We start from the raw sequence: 18,408 nt of genomic DNA, 5'->3' as shown, positions 1-18,408 counted from the left end.
ATAAAAAAATACTGTATTTAAGTTCCATTCATTAACAAACTTGCATATCCCTGCTTGCCATAATGATGTGATTATTCTCCTCTCTACTCAATAGAATGATTGGAACAGGGCATCAACAAAATTATTGTGTGGTAATTGTGAACCACAAATATCTTGGTACACTTCTAAGGTCCCATGGTCCCATGCAACAGGTATAATTTGCAAGACATTTACAGTCTGTGTGTCATGTCGCTTTGGGTATAATCTCCAACGTAACCCATTGTCAGGGTCACAACACTTTAAGATGTTCTACTACACGTGTATGTATGTGCCCTTTCCATAATTGTCATTTTTGCATAAGCTGAGGTACCACTGTCTGACATTATTAACATCCCAAATAACGGCACAAGGTTCAATTCATTGACCACAATATCTGGTTCAGCAGCGTCACTTGCAACTTCGACTTTGAAGGCGCTTGTTGAACCTCAGTGATGTTCAGAATCAGTTGCATATCCTCTTCCATGGGCATGTCCGGCAATGCACGGATTGTGGCTTACTCTGAAGTATTGTAGGAATGAGAGTCAGATGATTTTCAGGTCTGTTACTGAAATCTAGTTAAGTTTGTAGAAGTGAGATCATGCTTGGAAATCCCCTATATTGAAAAGTGTGCCTTCCGTATGACACTCCAGTTTGAATACATGAGCAGGATGCGGATCTTGCTGCCAGCTAGTCAAACTTTGCAAGATCTCTCTCGCAATCCAAATTGTTAGTTAGTAGATCTTCAAGCTCCTCATCATTTAGAGTATCAAGAGATGTTACATGCGGTGTAAGATCAAACTGCGCCCCAAATCTATATTCGCGACCTTGTTGCAATGCAACACAGCCACAGCATTTGTACAGTACTGTAATGTAGGAGATGTTTCTCAACAGCTAATGTTGGTTCTTCTGGTTGAAATAACTAGAAGGTCACATGAAACCCTGTCAGAGTATTCACTTTCTAAGCTGCTAGATCTCTGTGAAGTTGTGGAAGAATTTGAACAGGTTCTACTTGAGTTGCCTTCTCCATGCTGAGAAACAGTGGCATATGTAGGGAAAACAAGTCCACAGAATTCGGTTACTGCAACAGATTCTTCAGTGTGGAGATTCTTTGAAATAGAATCTGTTATCAGCTTCTGAAAGCCTGTGTAGTTGTTCAACCTACAACATTGTGATGTTCTGCCTATTTTCATGTTGGCATGTGATAGAGGATGAAGACGGAAAGATAGTCCACTGCTGAAACTCTGCTGAAGTTAACAAAAAGGGATGTCCACTCTCCCTTTGATATTATCAGGGAAAGTAATGTTGAATTATTTTCTTTGCAACTTGTGATCATAATCTGTACACATTTGAGATGGGTCATTTATGGACAGAAAATACAATGAAACTTAGAGTCTACCCCACCACTAACCCCCCCCCCCCCAAAAAAAAGAGAAAATTTGAATGCTTTCTACAGGAAATTACGGCTTCAAAACACATTTGCAATCAGTTTCTTGACCTCAATTCTACTGTTGTCTATATCATCATTATCATTAAATTTATAAATCTGTGACAATTGGAAGATGACAAAGTGCAGGTTAGGTGACTGGAATACCGGAGATGGGCCGGAACTTAGCCCTACACCCCCCCCCCAAAAAAAAAGCAAAATTTGAGAATTTGAATGCTTTCTATAGTATATTAAGGGTTTCTGACATTTGCAATCAATTCCTTGACCTCAAAAACATATATCTGGACACTTAAATCATCTTCATACTCCTTTGGATAGCGAATTTATTATTTTTTACTATATTTTGACCGACGCGCGACAGTAATTTTGGGCCCCCCCCCCCAAATCAGTTTTTTGGCCGACTCCATCTCATTTTTCAACCGATTTCTTAATGAAAGGTGTCAAAATGCTCAGTACGATAAGCTGCTTCAAATAAGCAGGGACCCTAAGGATTTTGAAACATCACCCATTTATAGCCCACCACTATTTTCATCAAATAAACTTTTGATGCCCCTTAGAATTGCATGCTCTTTGACATCTCATATAAAGAGTGATTTCTGAATATCTCGCAAAACGTTAAAAACTAAATCCTCACCTCAACCAGAACTGTACACACCCTTTAATACCAAATGTTCTCCATGTGAGAGAGGGGGAAAAGAGGGGTTACATGACTCATGTGTTATATTCGAGGTCCAAGAAGAGTTACACTTACAGGTGGAGAATCAACAGAAGACTCCATGTGCTCCCCGACACGCAGCCCGGTGAGAAGGGCCTTCCGTTCTAAATCAACTCGTCCTGCTGCTGTAGCAACCTTTATAAAATTCTTTCTTTCTCTTTTTTCTTTACCTGTATTTCTTTTTTTTTTCTCCAGAATAAAAATGGCAACAAGTCTGGAAAGATCCAGATCTCGCACGCGTAAGCTTTTTGCAGTATCATGTTTACCCGATGGCTGCGGAAAGGTTTGTGCACTTATCGTCGACTGCACAATGACACACGTGCCTCCGGTGACATTTTGAGTGGAGACAGGGAGAAACCTCTTAGAATACATTATGATTTCGTTACAAGAAACAAACAAAGAAAAAAACAATAACACATCCATAACAACAACAACAATAACAACAACAACAACAACAACAACAACAACAGCAAAGGTTTCAGCGCAGTAGGCTTGGTGAACAAGTATGTCGATGGAACAAGAAACTCATTTATTTGCTCTTCAGATGTTTCAAAGTGTGCTTGAAAGTGAAACTCAGTTTTGGTTTCAGTGTTATTGTCAGCATCACACTGATGTATAGCAATACTAGTTGTGCGCACACAGACAACAATTCGATGCTAAAATCCTGAAGCTAATCGTTAGGAGTTTGTGGCTCTGGCAAACTAGACAGATGTAAAACATGTGGTAGCTTTAATGTTCATAATTATTACCATCCAATAAAAGATGACTGCAAGGAAATTGATCTGCAGACGCAGCGAATCATCACAGCGATTATAGTTGAAGCTCACTGCCCCGAATAAGTGAGCTACCCTGGACAAAGGAATCAGCCTGAACAGATCCAGTTAGCTTGGGAGTAATCTCTCAAGACAGTAGCTCGCTCTTGAGCCAAGTCGCAGTTCCAAGTTCTATTTGTAGATGACAATCGACCTCAGAATAGTCTGTTTCAGCTTAAAGATCCAACCAAAGTCTCGGATTAACAGTGGAAATAAGACTCCTTCGAAATCGCAATTTATACACTCAAAATGTTTCTCAGTATTTTCATCGTTGTCTTGTAAATTTGCAGATGGCGGATTTGACGATGTAAACCTGTATAAACCTAACGACGTTGGTTTTGTTTAATCCTTCGGGAGCCTTAGCTGGTTAGAAATTGGCTACGTATTTCATTTCGTTTCATGCATTCATTTTGCCAGTAATGAATTCTACTTTCAAGCGGAGGGCTACGCAGGTATCCTGTTTTTCAAAGAGGACCACGATAGAGGTAGGTATATGTCAAAACTAGAAACAGAAGATTATATTACACAAAGAAGAGGAAGAGGCGGAGGTAGGGAGGAGGAAGAAGAGAGGAAGAATGACGAGGAGGAGGAGGACGACGACGAGGAGGAGGAGGAGAAGAATTAGAAGGAGGAGGAGGAGGAGGAGTGGAGGAGGAGGAGAATGAAAAAAATTATGATAATGGCAACGAAAAACAATTCTGATAAAAAATGAATGATATAACAATAAAAGTAATAAACTTCATTTTCGCACTTTCTGTAATCATTATAATCGTCACTCTCATCATCATTGTCATTTTATAGTAAAGAGAGAAGAAAGACGATAAGTGGAGATAGATACTAACAGCAGTTGAGACAGAAGTGATAGATACTAACAGCAGTTGTGTAGGAGGGGCAATTCCAGCACACAACATACGCATATGCCCCGAGTTTTATCTCCTCATGATCATGCCCGGTCTTTATCAAAATGGTTAGGCCTCATCAAGTTTAAAAGCTTTCTTTTGCACTTTCCCCCTTTCATACTACTACTCTGCAAAAAGTCCGGTGTTAAATAGTGAACACCGAGCTGGTGTTAAATTTTCGGTGCTCATTTATGGTGTTAAATTAACACCTACGGGTGTCATTTCCAAATTTTAAACTGTTTTTTGAAGAGTTTCTTAGTAACTGCACTTCTTGTTGATTTTTAATTTAAACAAGACGATCAAGAATTTTACATTAAAATACTAGATTTTTGAAAAAATGTGAAAATAAATTTACACCAAAGTAACACCAGCTGGTGTGGTCCCTTACTGAAGCTGGACGGGTGTTAAACCATTGATATTAACACCAGCAAATATCAAATCAACACCATGTGGTGTCATTTTTGAATTAACACCAGTACAGTGTCAAAATAACACCAGGTACAGTGTCAAATTAACACCACGAAGTGTCAGGTGAACACTTTTCAACACCATCACAGTGCATTTTTAACACCTGTGGGTGTGGTCCTTTATTGAAGTTTGATCGGTGTTAGATTTAACACCTGTGGTGTTAAATCTAACACCGATGTTTTTGCAGTGTAGAGTCAGATAACAAGTATTGAAGCTGTTGTAAGTACTCTGCACTATTATCTCGATTGGATTGTCCAGGAATTCTTTAAACTAAGAACAATGTCGTAGGCCCCCTGATGAGCGAAGCAATTGCAAAAATCAGCGAGTAAATGAATGTTGTTAAATAACTATCCCCTATTATGGGCCTACGATTGATCGTGTTGTCATAGATACCATGATGGCGGACCTGGAAGAAAAACGGGAAATCCCCTTCTTATATCAAACCACGTAGCCCTCGATGCCCGTTTCTGGTTTTCTTAATCCAAGTTCGAGGCATGCGTTTCCCCCCGTTGGCACGGTGGGTGTTAACAAATTGAGTTAATGATGAATCGCGAATCACGCGCTGCCACGTGCACTAATTATTTCAATGTTATACTAATCACAAACTGATGATCATAGAATAACAGAGATAGAGGGATTGGCAAGGGTAGTAAGCTGAAAAGTTTGAGATCTTCTTTCAGCCAGCTCCTTCAATGATACCTTCAATCGCCCCTTCTATTGTGCCACCTTGTCTAAACTGATTTCTCTGGATGAGTATGAAGAGATTTCTCTATTGTAAAGACGTCACTCTATTGTAATCTGTCTTTTGGTTCACCAGCAGAGGCCCAGATGACTCACACTGACTGTGCATCATTTACACAAAATAATGGCGTCTCCCGTTTCTGTTCATTCCATGTATCTATTCACGAGAAATTCAAGAAATATTACTGTACATGTACTGTACAATATACAACAAGATTGCATCAAACAAAGAGCGGGGTGTTTAACCCGGTGAAATGCATGGAACTGGTCTGGACCCCATGGAAAACCAGCTATTTGAGCTAAATGTGGGCTATCCAGCTATATTCTCAGATGGAAATGAAACCCCTCGGTGTTTAATGATTTTCTAATCCCTAATTTCAAGACTGGTATTCATTCTTACCCAACTCGCCGTTCATCTGATTATAATCTTGAAAATCCAAGAATTGTTTTAGCGCAAAATCCTCAAAACATCATGGCCCTGATGTTTGGAATGTTTTACCCGATAACCTTAAACAATGAAGATCTATTCGTTTATTTAATACGTGTCCGAATATTAGAGCATGTTGCTATATATCTGATTTTTTTTTTCACTTTTATTGTTAAAGTAAGGGCTCCGAACTGAACGTACACAACAAACATGAACATTAACACATATTCACAACTCATTTCCACGCAAACACTTCACATTTTGCACAATGAACCGCTGCACTTTTTTCTTTCTTTTTTCTCCTCATTCCCCCTTCTCTCTCTCTCTCTCTCTCTCTCTCTCTCTCTCTCTTTATCGCCACTCAGTGAGTGGTAACTTGAATATTATATTCTTACTTTGTCGTATTGTTTAGACTATCATTTCTGAGGATATTGTCCTCACCAAGCGTTCGCTTATAATACTGGTCTCCTGTATTTCTGTTACATCCAAAGTTGCTTAATTTGTCTTTGAACGACAGATACACGGGATCCTAAGTTTGTATAAATACATGTATATGCATAAAATAATGCCTGCTTGTTTTCATTTTGCATTGTGTTACAAAAATTGTTGGATATTTGAATTAATTATTTATCTGTTTTAACTGTCAGATTCAAATTATACTGTGTTCAATTAGTTCTTTCAATTCACTTCGTACAATATGTATGAAAAAGAAATTCAGAAATAAAATCAAATCAGAATCAAATCAAACAAACAAACAAACATCAACAGCAGCATTACTTAATTTGTCCAAACTTATATCGATCACGCAGACTATTGACACAAGAGCAAGTTTGTTCCCTGAAAGGAGAGAAATCATTTCAAATCTGTATTACTATTATCATACTTATCATCATTACTATTGTTATTATCATCATTATTATTTGCATGATTATCATTTGCTTTATAGCTATTATTATCAGTGGAATTAGTACTTTTTCATGACATCATTATTGTTGTCTTAATATAACCAATCTTATAATAATGTTCCTTATTGTCCTTTTTTAAATCTAGTTTTGATTACTTCTCCAACAGTAGCATCAGAGTGGGTTCAGCATCAGTAGTGAAGTGGGTTAATTAATGGCCTTTCTTTTCTTTCTTGGTCTAGTCTCTATCTCGCTACATATTTTCCCGCTTTTGTTGTTTCTCTGATTTTATCGACAAGAAGAACTCCATTCCATCAGTAAAGACAACTTTAGAGTTGATTCTCAAGCGTGATTCTTTTAACCTGTTTGCTACTGTGTAATGTCCAAAACAAACAGATGAACAAACAAACGAAAGCAATTCTTGATGAAAAAAATATCATGCCTAGCATAAGTCACTTTTTTCCTTTTTTATGCAAAGCATAACCTTCGCCACTTGCCAGACTCGAAATTTGAAATTTATGAAATTTATTCATATTCCACATAGTGGACATTATAATACATAGATGACATTATATCATAAACATACAGAGTATAATATATACAAAATATCGTGATATTTTTAGACAAAAATTACAACATATACAAATGTGGAGGGGACTACTTAGAAGCACTGCTAGTCCCCCTACAGAATATAGACAAAATAATATCAAAGAAAAGGCGAAGTGAAATTAATGAAAACACTATTTACAAGGGAACGGTTATGAACCCTGCTGTGGATATAAAATAAGTCATGTAATGTTACACAGTACAGGTTTAAGTGTTTACAGTGTGTATTATATATCATTAGAATAATAAATGAAACAGAAGATAACCTTCCGAGTATACTTAATGAAAGTACTTCTAGAAAACAATGGTTGAAATACACAGACATTTAATTACCATTAAACCGTTTAGTAATGCTTATCAAGAAACATATTTTTTAGCTTATACTTAAAGCTATTTAACAATAAGGAAAAAAAGATAGATATCACTACAGGTTGGAAGCATCAATCCCTGACAATGGACACGCCAGATCACTGTTGGCGGAATATTTCCGTCCCACGAACAGCTTAAAAAGTAAACCTGGTCTTTTCTTTTGATAGTTTTATTGTAAATAACATGGAAAATGACGAAAAAGAATGACATAAAGCTGCAGAGTAGTACATGCCAAAGTGGAGTATGATATTCACAACGTAAGTGCTGTGTAAAAGCTAACTCAGTTTATTACTTAAATTCGTTAGTTTATTGTTTGAACACGAACCTATGTAATATAATGATTGATAAGTTTGTTTATTTGTGATGTGACATGCATATGCTATCAGTATCATTACCGTGGAAATAGGTCATGTAGGTAAGTAGGCTCCTAACTTTCTCATGGCTAAATCGGAAGGTATTATTGGCTCAACTATATTTGAAGTCTTGATCATTGGTGTCACGAATGCCATCTATAGAAGTGATATCACAAAGAGTGGAAGGGTTTAGAAGTTGACCTCATTGATGAAGGGGGACATTGAGAGAAAGAGACAATCGCAGACAGGAAAAACCATCTGTCGGTGCAAGGACAATATAACTGTAAGGACCCTGTAACCACGTGTATGCAAGTGGTTGAATCACTTACTACAATATCCGGTCATCGTTTCTTGTTATCACGCCACCAAAAAGTGAGAGGGGTTCGATATCGCGTTGGACTTCTTCCTGGCAGTACGAGAGGCCTTAGCACAGGAAACAATCCTCACGTAAAGCGCATAATATCTTAATTGACTAGAGTAGATTTAAATGTAGATTAGACGAGTTTCCCTTTCCCGTATTTGTAAATTCATAATAGAGGTTGACTGGATGAATGACATAACGTCGCACTCGACTTTGAGTACGACAACAGGTGCGCATTGAAAACGTATTGCATAGCTACTGCGCTATATAGTTACCCAGTAAGTTTGCATACGACTGAAATGTGTTGAATACACTACTACTACTACTACTACTACTACTACTACTACTACTACTACTACTACTACTACTACTACTACTACCACTGCTACTACCATTACTACTATTATTTCCGTGATCATTGTCATAAAGCACGTTATTACACTTTCCTTTCCCTTGTAACTCGTAATGAAGTCAACCAAAATCATCATTTCTCATTAGCGTTAACAACTTGCACAGAAGTCTTGATAAGTGGATTAGCGCTACTGACTTGTTAAGAGGACTTTAAATGACAATATCGCCGTGGCGAAGCAGGTTGACTAAAAAAAAAAAAAAGAGGTCAGCTGTTGACCAAGCATCATCCCCTGCGAATTAGAATGCATCATCGCTTTCCATTATGTATTTATTTATTTATCTATACACCCATTTACCAATTTTGGCAAAGTCTTCTACTGAGCAATCAAACATAGATTGAGTTATATAGTGGCGTGAACTTGACGAAAAAAAAAATATCTGTCATCTCAAGGTTTCAAAAATGGCAAGACGGGTCGAACGGTCTGCGGGGAATTCCGTCCATTGTTTTACTGTCCACCCTAATTTGTCTTCATTCCCTCCCCTCCCATCTATCTCTCCCTTTGTGTCTGTCTGTTTGGCTGTCTGTTTGTTTGTCTGTCTGTCTGTTTGTCTGTCTGATTTTACATATGGCTTCATTTTTGACAGCATTGTTATATTATTGTATCAAGTTTCAACAACTACTTAGAAAGAGCTGACGGTATATGAGTGCATGATTCTGTGACGGCAAGAATTTGAGAAACAAGTGGAAATTTGTTCTAAACTTTGCATGTATACTTTCCAAACAATGTATCATTTTCCATGATTATGTTCGCATTAGTTGTCCTTCTTTTCTACTGTGTTCCTCCTGCTATAATTATAGTTCAGCAAACCCATACATTGCTTAAGACTCTTCAGTATAATTCCTTAATTTTCATAATATACAATTCATCTTTTCTTTAAATTTGATAAAATATGAGTGAAAAACGCCAAAGAGATTGAGGGGAAATAACGCTTATATTTCATGGAGACGTTTAGGTATAGCTTTATAAGAAGTTGCCAAGAGTGTGACGCAATGACATTCATTTTGACTCAGACCGACTCATCCGGAGAGGGAGGAAATAAACCAATGAGAATTGGATTGAGGCTATAGTGTTGACAATCTTAATGTCATGTGATTTCAGACATCACCTGGGCAGTCAAATAAAGTCTACTATAGACAAATGAGGTTGTATGAAGAAGGTAGCCATCGTACAGTTTATATGGTTTAGTACTGGTATAGTTCACAATATTTACTCTGCAGAAGTATTTGCAATCTCGCATATAGATATCTATAAAATTTGTTTGCAATTATACTTGGTGCCACAATCTTTGATCAAGTACGCTAGGTATCTACCCAAATCCATTCGTGCAGTACAAGGAGAGAAAATTCGAAACATTCATAATAACTTTCGGGATTTTGTTTGATTTCTCTTCCACGTTTGCAGGACGTCATTCCATTACCGCGGGTAAAGATGCAAAACTCCAGTTCGTATGAAGAATGGTCCAATGTCGATCCAGATAGAGAGATCGAGTTGATGTGTTTACATGTTATTTTCACTGGCAACAGCAACAACAGCAACAAAATGCCCGTACGGATTAGCAGTTATACTTATGATAATGGGGACACCATCATGCCTCTTAATAAAAATTTTTAAAAAAATGTGTGATTTGGGCGTTGAACAGAAAAGAGACGATGGAAATCAAGCTCATTTTCTTTTGTTTGGTTGTTTGTTTCGTCCAACTTGATACCAGCAATGCTCAACTCTACGTTACTCAGTGGCGTACCGTGGGTCAAGACATTGGGGGGCACCTCATGGAAGCAACATCAGAATTGCATAACGGTACAATTAAATGCGAGCGAGCGGAGCGAGTGAGCTTGAAAATTTGACATTTTACAGTCCCCAAACTGCCGTTTTTAGCTATATATATATGTATACATATATTTGTTTGCTTTGGAAATTAAGGGGGTTGCACCGGGCGCAACTGCTGGCAGTTGCTGGCAGTAACATCAGGAGAATGGCATAACGATTAAATGCGAGCGAGCGAAGCGAGCGAGCTTGAAAATTTTGACATTTTACAGTCCCCAAACTGCCGTTTTTTAGCTATATTTTTTTCGCTTTGGAAATTCAGGGGGGGGGGGGGGCGCACCGGGCGCAACTGCTGGCAATTACTGGCAGTAACATCAGGAGAATGGCATATAACGGTTAAATGCGAGCGAGCGAATCGACCGAGCTTAAAAATATTAACATTTTACAGTCCAAAAACTGTCGTTTGAAGCTACATGTATATATTTTTTTCGCTTTGGAGGGAGGGGGCGCCCGGTGCGCCCCCTGGATCCGCCACTGGTAGTCAAGGGTGTCGGTTTATGTTCATGATTGGGGGAAGTATGTCCAGCGAGGGGGCGTCGAAGTGACCAAGCGGGAGAAGGATGTCCAAAATCTGCACTTTATATAGAGCATCCCCTAATTGCTTGTGTTTGTGAGTGTGTGTGTTTCATATACATTGTAGATGGAAAAGTTAGGAAATAGCCAAGGTCAAGTCTTATTATTGGCAATGCAAGGCATTTTAATATAGACTAGTATGTAAAGCAACACTGCAAAATCAATGATCTAGCTTTGATAGCAAAATGTGTACAACCTACATCACATTGCGCAACATTGCAGCGACTCTTTTTGCCGTTCCGATGTTCTGAGTACACTGCGCACATCCTGCTTATATTCAAAATACCAACCAGGAATCAAGCTGAATCACGATCTTTTGTCGTCTCCGGGCTTTTTGAACTATGTTTCACTACATATACCTCATTAATTATATGGTTAAAAGAAATCTTAGAAAAACATCTTTTTGCTTGATCACCCTTTCATGTCGATTTCAAAAGTAGTTTACTAACCCTTGAATTACCATTTTGGTAGGTTTTTTTTTTCTTTTCTTTTCTTTTTTTTTTTAACCAGCGGATGGGGGGGGGGGGGGGCACGTGCCCCCCCCCCCATGCCCCCCGTAGTTACGCCACTGACGTTACTCATCGCAGAAATTACTCAGATGTGAGATACATTATGACGGATGTTGAAAAATTACCCTATGAAATGACTTGCTCGTACTTGCTGCATACACACAAACACATACATGTATGTATATTTACAAGTGTATGTTATACATGATTATGTGTGTGTGTGTGTTTGTGAGTGTAACCGTCTGTAAAGTCATCCCATGTATTATCCAGACATGAGATATTAGTTGACACCTGTAGTAGATCGATTATTTCCTTTAGTATAAGTCTCCACTCACATTCTTTTTCCAACTTTAGAAGGACGTGAGGCACTTCTTGATTAGTAATAATATTGGATGGTCTTGTCAAACATGTATCGAATTTCATGCCGAGATTCCAATATGGGTGAGTGATCATCACTAAGCTAGGCTAGATTTTTAATTTACGAGTTGGGAAATGTTTCCCAATTTGGGGATGGGCCTATGTTGGTATTAAGAATTAGCTGTTAGTTTTCTGTCACTGGCCAATCTGCAATAGATTTCGGGGCATTTAAAAAAGGGTGTTCCGATGGCGGTCATTTCAAGCCCGCAATCCTCGAATCACCTCGGCCGAATCCCTGTTAGCGTATATGCTCCGCAACATATCGAAAGTTGTGTCGGCGGCCAGGTTCTAAACGAATTAGTTATGATTATAATGAATGCACCTCTCTACTTCGTAAGGTTTAAACTAATGATCATCTCACATATGACGTCCTTGACCAGCCCCCGAAGAAAAAAAAAAAGTGGGATAAAACAAAGGAGTAAGAACATGGGAACATGAACAACGGAAAGATATAGGTCCTATAATAACGACAAGAGATGGCGCGCTTTTAGATAGAAGTACGCTGCACAGGTCTTCGTGATTTTTCCTCTCAAGTCACAAAGAAATAAAAATGAAGTAAAAAGTAACACTTAATCTTAACACTGGAAGGGGTTAGTATCAGGGGATAGGGGCCCTGCTTGAGCGGAAGCCGCGCCGATTTCCCCTCGATGTAGGATGAGTAATCCAGCGCCAGCATGCCCCCAGCCGTGTGGGGAGGGGGGCCTACAGGGTGCTGGAAAGGGCGAGCCAGGCCGATTATCTGGGGGTATATAAGCTAATCTGGGCTCACTGGAAAGACAGTTCCTGCTTGGTCCGCTCGACAGTTCTCACTTGGAAGCTAGCAAAACTCAACATCACGTCTGGAGCTTCAACGCCACGCCCGTTGGACTAAACTTATTGATACCCACCGCTCTTTTCAGTGGTCAACTTTGCTCTTTTTTTCCACTTTCGGGAAAGTTATACGAATTCTTCAAAATGCAGAAGACCCTGTTCTCATGTGTATTCCTGGGTAAGTCTTTTCGAAGTCCTTCGAAGGCTTTTCTAAGTCTAAATGCCCCCGTTTCTGTCATTTGTTTTTTAAAATGAGTGATATCTACTGGTGGTGCATCAAAAATGTTTCTATTATCTCAATGTAGGTAACCATAGCCATTTTGTCTTCTAGGTATGTCCTGACTATATGATTATACCAGATCAGTGGAAAAAGATCACCAACATAATTAATATCCTTATTTCATTCATTCATAAGTAATGTTTATACTTCATTAATTTGTTCAATTTCATGCAGCGTTTTTGAGAGAAATTAAAATCAGCCAACCAACAATGACCAAACATTGCCCTATTTTCTAGCATATCAGCTATTTTTTTTTTTCGAAGGCAGTTAGATGGCAGTTCGTTTTACAGATGCAAGCGTCAATCAAATCAATAGCTGCAGCTCGCCAATTATTTGATTAGACATGTGGGATATTTGCCAGATGAAATTGAAGGAGGACGTTTTCGAAAGAAGATTTTAATGAATTGCGTCCTTCACTGTTAAATTGCGACTGCGTGCTAGATTACTGCCAAATACAAACGGTACGCAGATTTCACTGCATGCCAACAGGTGTATTTCTACATCTGGGGTATCGAGAAAAAGAAAAAAGTGTGAGGGGGGGGGGGAGTAAAAGAAATAATATTTTAATGCAGAAGATTACCTTTCATGATTAAGTGCAAATTAGACAGTTGTTTGTACCAAAATCACTGTCAAAAAATGCTGCAAGGATTTCGGATTCAACTATCACTGACTAAGGTGTATTGACTTCCTTTTTTGAGGAGGAGGAATGGGCGAATTTTCTGCCATTTCATGGGGTTTTTGTGTTGTTGTTTTTGTGTGTGTCTCCCAATAAACATTTGATACAGAGTTACCTTGTTTAGTTAAATAATGCATCTGAAAGCTTATTCATGTCCTACTTTATGCGTGTCTGGAACATGAGTGTTTTTTTTTTTCTTTGGTTATGAAGTTATCGTCTTTGTTTGACTGGACGCCGTGGTCCCATGTCGGCTTATCTATCATGCTTTTAATCTTCTCAGAGACGGGAATATATTCAACACATAACGTTGCTCATTAGCGTTCTTAGAACGGTCAGGCAAAACCAGGTCGTGTCTGGCTCTACATAAATTCATGAACACTTTACGCTAAATTTAGTTATCCTTGTGCAAAGTAAGGACAGTGATAACAAGATATTATAAAAACCATTACACGAGTTGTAGTCTTTTCGGTTTGAAAACTAAAAGAGAGATAGAAGTCATGAATTTATGACACTTCATGAAAATGATTCCCGAGTCTGACAGACCAAAGCCAAATTTAACTCGGCAGACGGCAGCAATGGTTCCCGCGGAAATTAGGTTTGAGCGGGAGCCGGGGCAAGTGGCCCGAAGATTGACAAGCAGAAACGAGGTCCCGGGGCAGGAAATTTGGAAATTCCCTGGTGGAGATAAAGAAGGGGACCCCTGAACCCCTGCAGCTGCGAATTACTCACCGTTTCAACTCATTTTAAAGTACATGTAAATCTCACCTTCGTGGTGCATGCATGTTGGATCAACCAGCAATTGATTGTCACACTTTGCACTGGAGGTTAACCTGTATTTCAATTCAAATAGCGGCATATACTATCCGTATATCAGTAAAATATATTTTAATATTTCGATATAGGTGAGCAGCTTCCACTGACACAAGGGAATCTTTCTAAATATCTCAATATTACAACTTTAATCAACTTAGAATTTGAGTTGTCGAAAATGCACTTTATCTGGGCAATATAACATACAGTCTAGATTATGGGTATTAGAAGTTCCTAAACAGTTGCTAAACTTGAAAGAAATTACTAACAAGGACAGACGTTTTTATTTAAATCATTTCAAGCGCCTTTAGAAATCTTAATAGCTCTTAGGAACTTAATCTGTTGAAGACACTTTGAAAGCAAATATTCATATGAATGGCAAGGGGTCTGAAACCACAGCGTAACGGGACCAGCGTAGCTTACATATATCCTCATCATCACACGCACGAACTCACATCATCACACATATTCAAAGAAATCTAAAGCAGACTCACAAACAGATGGGGTGTTGCATTTACTTTGTTGATATCAACATACTCTTTAAGTAATTTAATCTTGAGCTTATGCTTTGTCAAAGTACCAGCATATGTGCTACTTTTAAAACTTGTAATTTTTGTGAAGTTCAAAGTCGCCACCGGGCACAGGGAGAGAGAGCTATTCGAGAAGGTCAAACTGTCATGTGAACAGGCAATTTCAGAACATACGGGAGACAAGTCCATCCGTCTAGCTATCTGTACTATTAATTCCAGTCAATGACTGTATGATGCCAACATCAAATTAATACCTCGGACCGAAAACTTGTGGGATAAATTCCTGACGTTATGTCACGAGTCTTATGAGGGGGAAAATATTTCGGATGAATAGCCAGGGCGTTGGCACGGGCGCAACAGCAAAATAATTCGGTTCGTACTTGTGTTTCCAAGAGCTAAAAATAAGGCCGCGTGATATGAATCGTGACAATTTCAGGACTGATCCAATCAAACCAAGAACTGAAGAAGCACGAGGTTGAGTTTTGTTATGTGTGCCGGAATAGTAAGCGGGAGGCGTGGGGTTGCCAATTTGTACATAAATTAAAAAGAAAAAGAAAATGCTACAAAATGACGAATGGAAGAGGCAGAAGGGAAAATGGAGCTAAAGATGGATGAAATGAGGAAAAGGGAGGAGTGAGGGAGAGGAGGGGTAACAGGTCGAGGGAAACGTGCAGAGACAATCGGTTGACGAGGAGCCAAGTAGGAGGACTATTAATAGCAGCTGATATTTGGCAAGTGAAGCAGCGGTATGTCGGTTATTTCAGTTACTTCAGCCTACTCCCTACGAGATTTTGATGGGAACAAATGGGTACTGTACAACCAGAAACATTCGCGTGGGATGGAACTTTCGCGAATTGGAGGCGACAGCCTTTTTCGTGGCATGAAACTTCGTGAATTAAATGCGTTGTACAGACAAAACCTTTCGAGTGCATTGTACTTTCTCGAATCACTTGCTCCTCGCGAAATTCGCGAAAGTTTCGTGCACGCGGAAATTGTTCGGTTTACTCTGTAAAACGAGGAATGTTCGCCTGCATTTTAATTTCGCGAATTTCGCGAGCGCGAAGATTCGCGAAATTAAAATGCACGCGAAAGTTCTTGTCTACACTGTATGCATTGAATACCAGTGGCAGTTCGCGAAAATTTCATGCCGCAAAAAAGGCCGTTGGCTCCAATTCGCGAAAAATTTATGCCGCGAATATATCATGTTTTACAGTATAGTATACGATTCCGCAATGATACTTTGCATGATTCCAGTTTCGATTCTTGACGACCCTATTTCACATACTCATACTGAGTAAGGTGGGCAAAGATGTGCTAAAATGAAAGTAACAAATTCCTGTAAACATTGGCTGAGCTTTAGACAAACAAGAGCCATGTATTACGATAATAAAAGTAAATCGTGTACGATGCTGGAGACCCAAACCAAACTACTATTGCAGTGTAAACGGTAGGCCTACGTCACAAAGACCGACCAACAGACCAAGGGACGCAAAAATAGTTATGGAAATAATAATAGATGACTAATTAACTAAGGAAGTCATCATACATATGCTACCGAAGGATGTAAAACCGAATAGAGGGGGGCTCACATAATGACTGACAATATTTCCTTATTGTCTACGTTGTTGTATCAAATGAACATAAGAATTATCAAATAAAAAAATATAGAGGGAGCTATTTTCTTGTCAAACTGATATCATTAACCATTATGCCAGTAGTCGCAGAATCAGAGATGCGATCATTTAGGTCCCAATTCATGAGATGAATGTCGTCACAAGAGCACAGGTTGCTCGCGCCATCTATCGACAAAGAAAGGAAATTCGACAGCTCCATCATGACGGAGTACGACATTTTTTGGTGACGCGCACACACTCCGCCACACTCACCCAGCTGTTGCTCCCCATAACAAATGTTGCGCCCCTTTTATAGTTCGTCGCCCTCTGACGGCCGACACGAGTTAATTAATGGACAAGCTGAAGACTTACAGTCACATTTCTGTTTCAAAGTTAAAGCGATCGAACGTGTTGAATATGCAGTGAAATACAGTGGATCAAAATAAAATGGCACTGTTGATTCGAAGTTGTAAGGGGCCGTCTTTGGTAAGGAAAGGTAAGAAAGGTATAGCAAAAGAAAGTACATACAGCATTATGACTGAGTCTTTACACCTGCCACTTTATCTCTGTCAACTGTTGGATCCTACCTATCCCCCTGTCCCTCTCACACTTGTTATCTTTTTGTTATCATCCCCCATCTCTCTCCCTATGAGTCATGATTAACCGATTAACCCTGATGTTACGTGTCTGTGTCTTCACAGTATGCCTGGCCGGACTGCAGGCTTTTCCTTTCGACAATTTCAACAACTACGGCGACATGGCCGACCAGCAGGACGCCGTAGACCAGCAGGACTTCAACGCATTCAACAACCCTTGGGGCGACCTGAACGGGATGGGTGATACCCCCGACGCAGCCGACTTCGACACTCCCGACGCCGCTGATTTCGATATTTTCGGCATGAACGAGGCGGCGGCTGCCGCAGGACAGGCGGCGGGAGAGCAGGTAGCGGGAGGCGACTCATCCGGCGGTGACAGCGGGGAGTCCGCCGCTGGCAGCTTCGTCGGAATATTCGGTGCCGGCATGGGCGGCGGCGACGTCGGCGGCGGCACCGGTGGAATGGGCATGGGAGCCGGCATGGGCGGCGGCGACACCGGCAATTATAACGGCATGGGCTTCGTCGGCAACCCCGGCAACGACTTCGAAACGGCTGACGGGTTCGACAACGACCCTGGTCTTCTTAATGCGGCCTACCGTAAGAAGGGAAGCAGCAACGGGGCCAGTGCAGGCATTGCTATCGCCACGATCGCCCTTGTAGTTGGCGCTGCCACTGTAGCTATCGTTGTCATTCGAAGACAAAGGCAAACAAGCATGCAGCCTCTATAAGCCACCTGACGGCAACACGGACAATTTTAGTCGACTATTGCCATTGTACCATAGCAGTATACGCTGAAGCCATACTACACTGCCATTCACTTCGCATTGAGATAGATTTCGTCATTTTGTAGCAACATCTACATGATCCCCTTCGATGCCTAAACAAGTATCCTTAGAAAATGAAAAGACTGCCTCTAATTCGCGTGTGCCTTGCAAAGACCAGCTATCTGATGTATTCGTATATTCACGGAAACTCTTCATAACGATGTTTCATAAAGGCTTGCATATTAAGCTTCCCCACCCCACCCAAAAAAAAAAAAAAAAAAAAACCACAAGCAACAAAAGAAGAGCAGGTCTAAAGCTTGATAGAATGTTAACTATGTACTATTGCTGCAAACGCAAATATATTATTCATATTAATACACCATTTGGTGTTTGGTGTACCGGTCTATTGCGACAATGAAAAAAAAAAGGTTCGGCCCATTTAATATATTTCTAGCACGAACGTGTCATGCACAATACA

At 39.8% G+C, this 18,408-nt stretch overlaps 1 protein-coding gene across 1 annotated transcript; it reads left to right on the top strand.

The window, feature by feature from the left end:
- Positions 1 to 12,805: 12,805 nt before the first annotated feature.
- On the top strand, positions 12,806 to 18,008 carry LOC140230367 (uncharacterized). The gene is made up of 2 exons (XM_072310515.1): positions 12,806 to 12,839; positions 17,272 to 18,008. The coding sequence occupies exons 1-2, from the start codon at positions 12,806 to 12,808 to the stop codon at positions 17,892 to 17,894; spliced, it is 657 nt and encodes a 218-aa protein (XP_072166616.1). The 3' UTR covers positions 17,895 to 18,008.
- Positions 18,009 to 18,408: the final 400 nt, after the last annotated feature.

The sequence above is a fragment of the Diadema setosum genome, chromosome 7, assembly GCF_964275005.1.
Source record: "Diadema setosum chromosome 7, eeDiaSeto1, whole genome shotgun sequence".
Lineage (NCBI taxonomy): Eukaryota > Metazoa > Echinodermata > Echinoidea > Diadematoida > Diadematidae > Diadema > Diadema setosum.
This window is presented reverse-complemented; position numbering and strand designations above follow the sequence as displayed.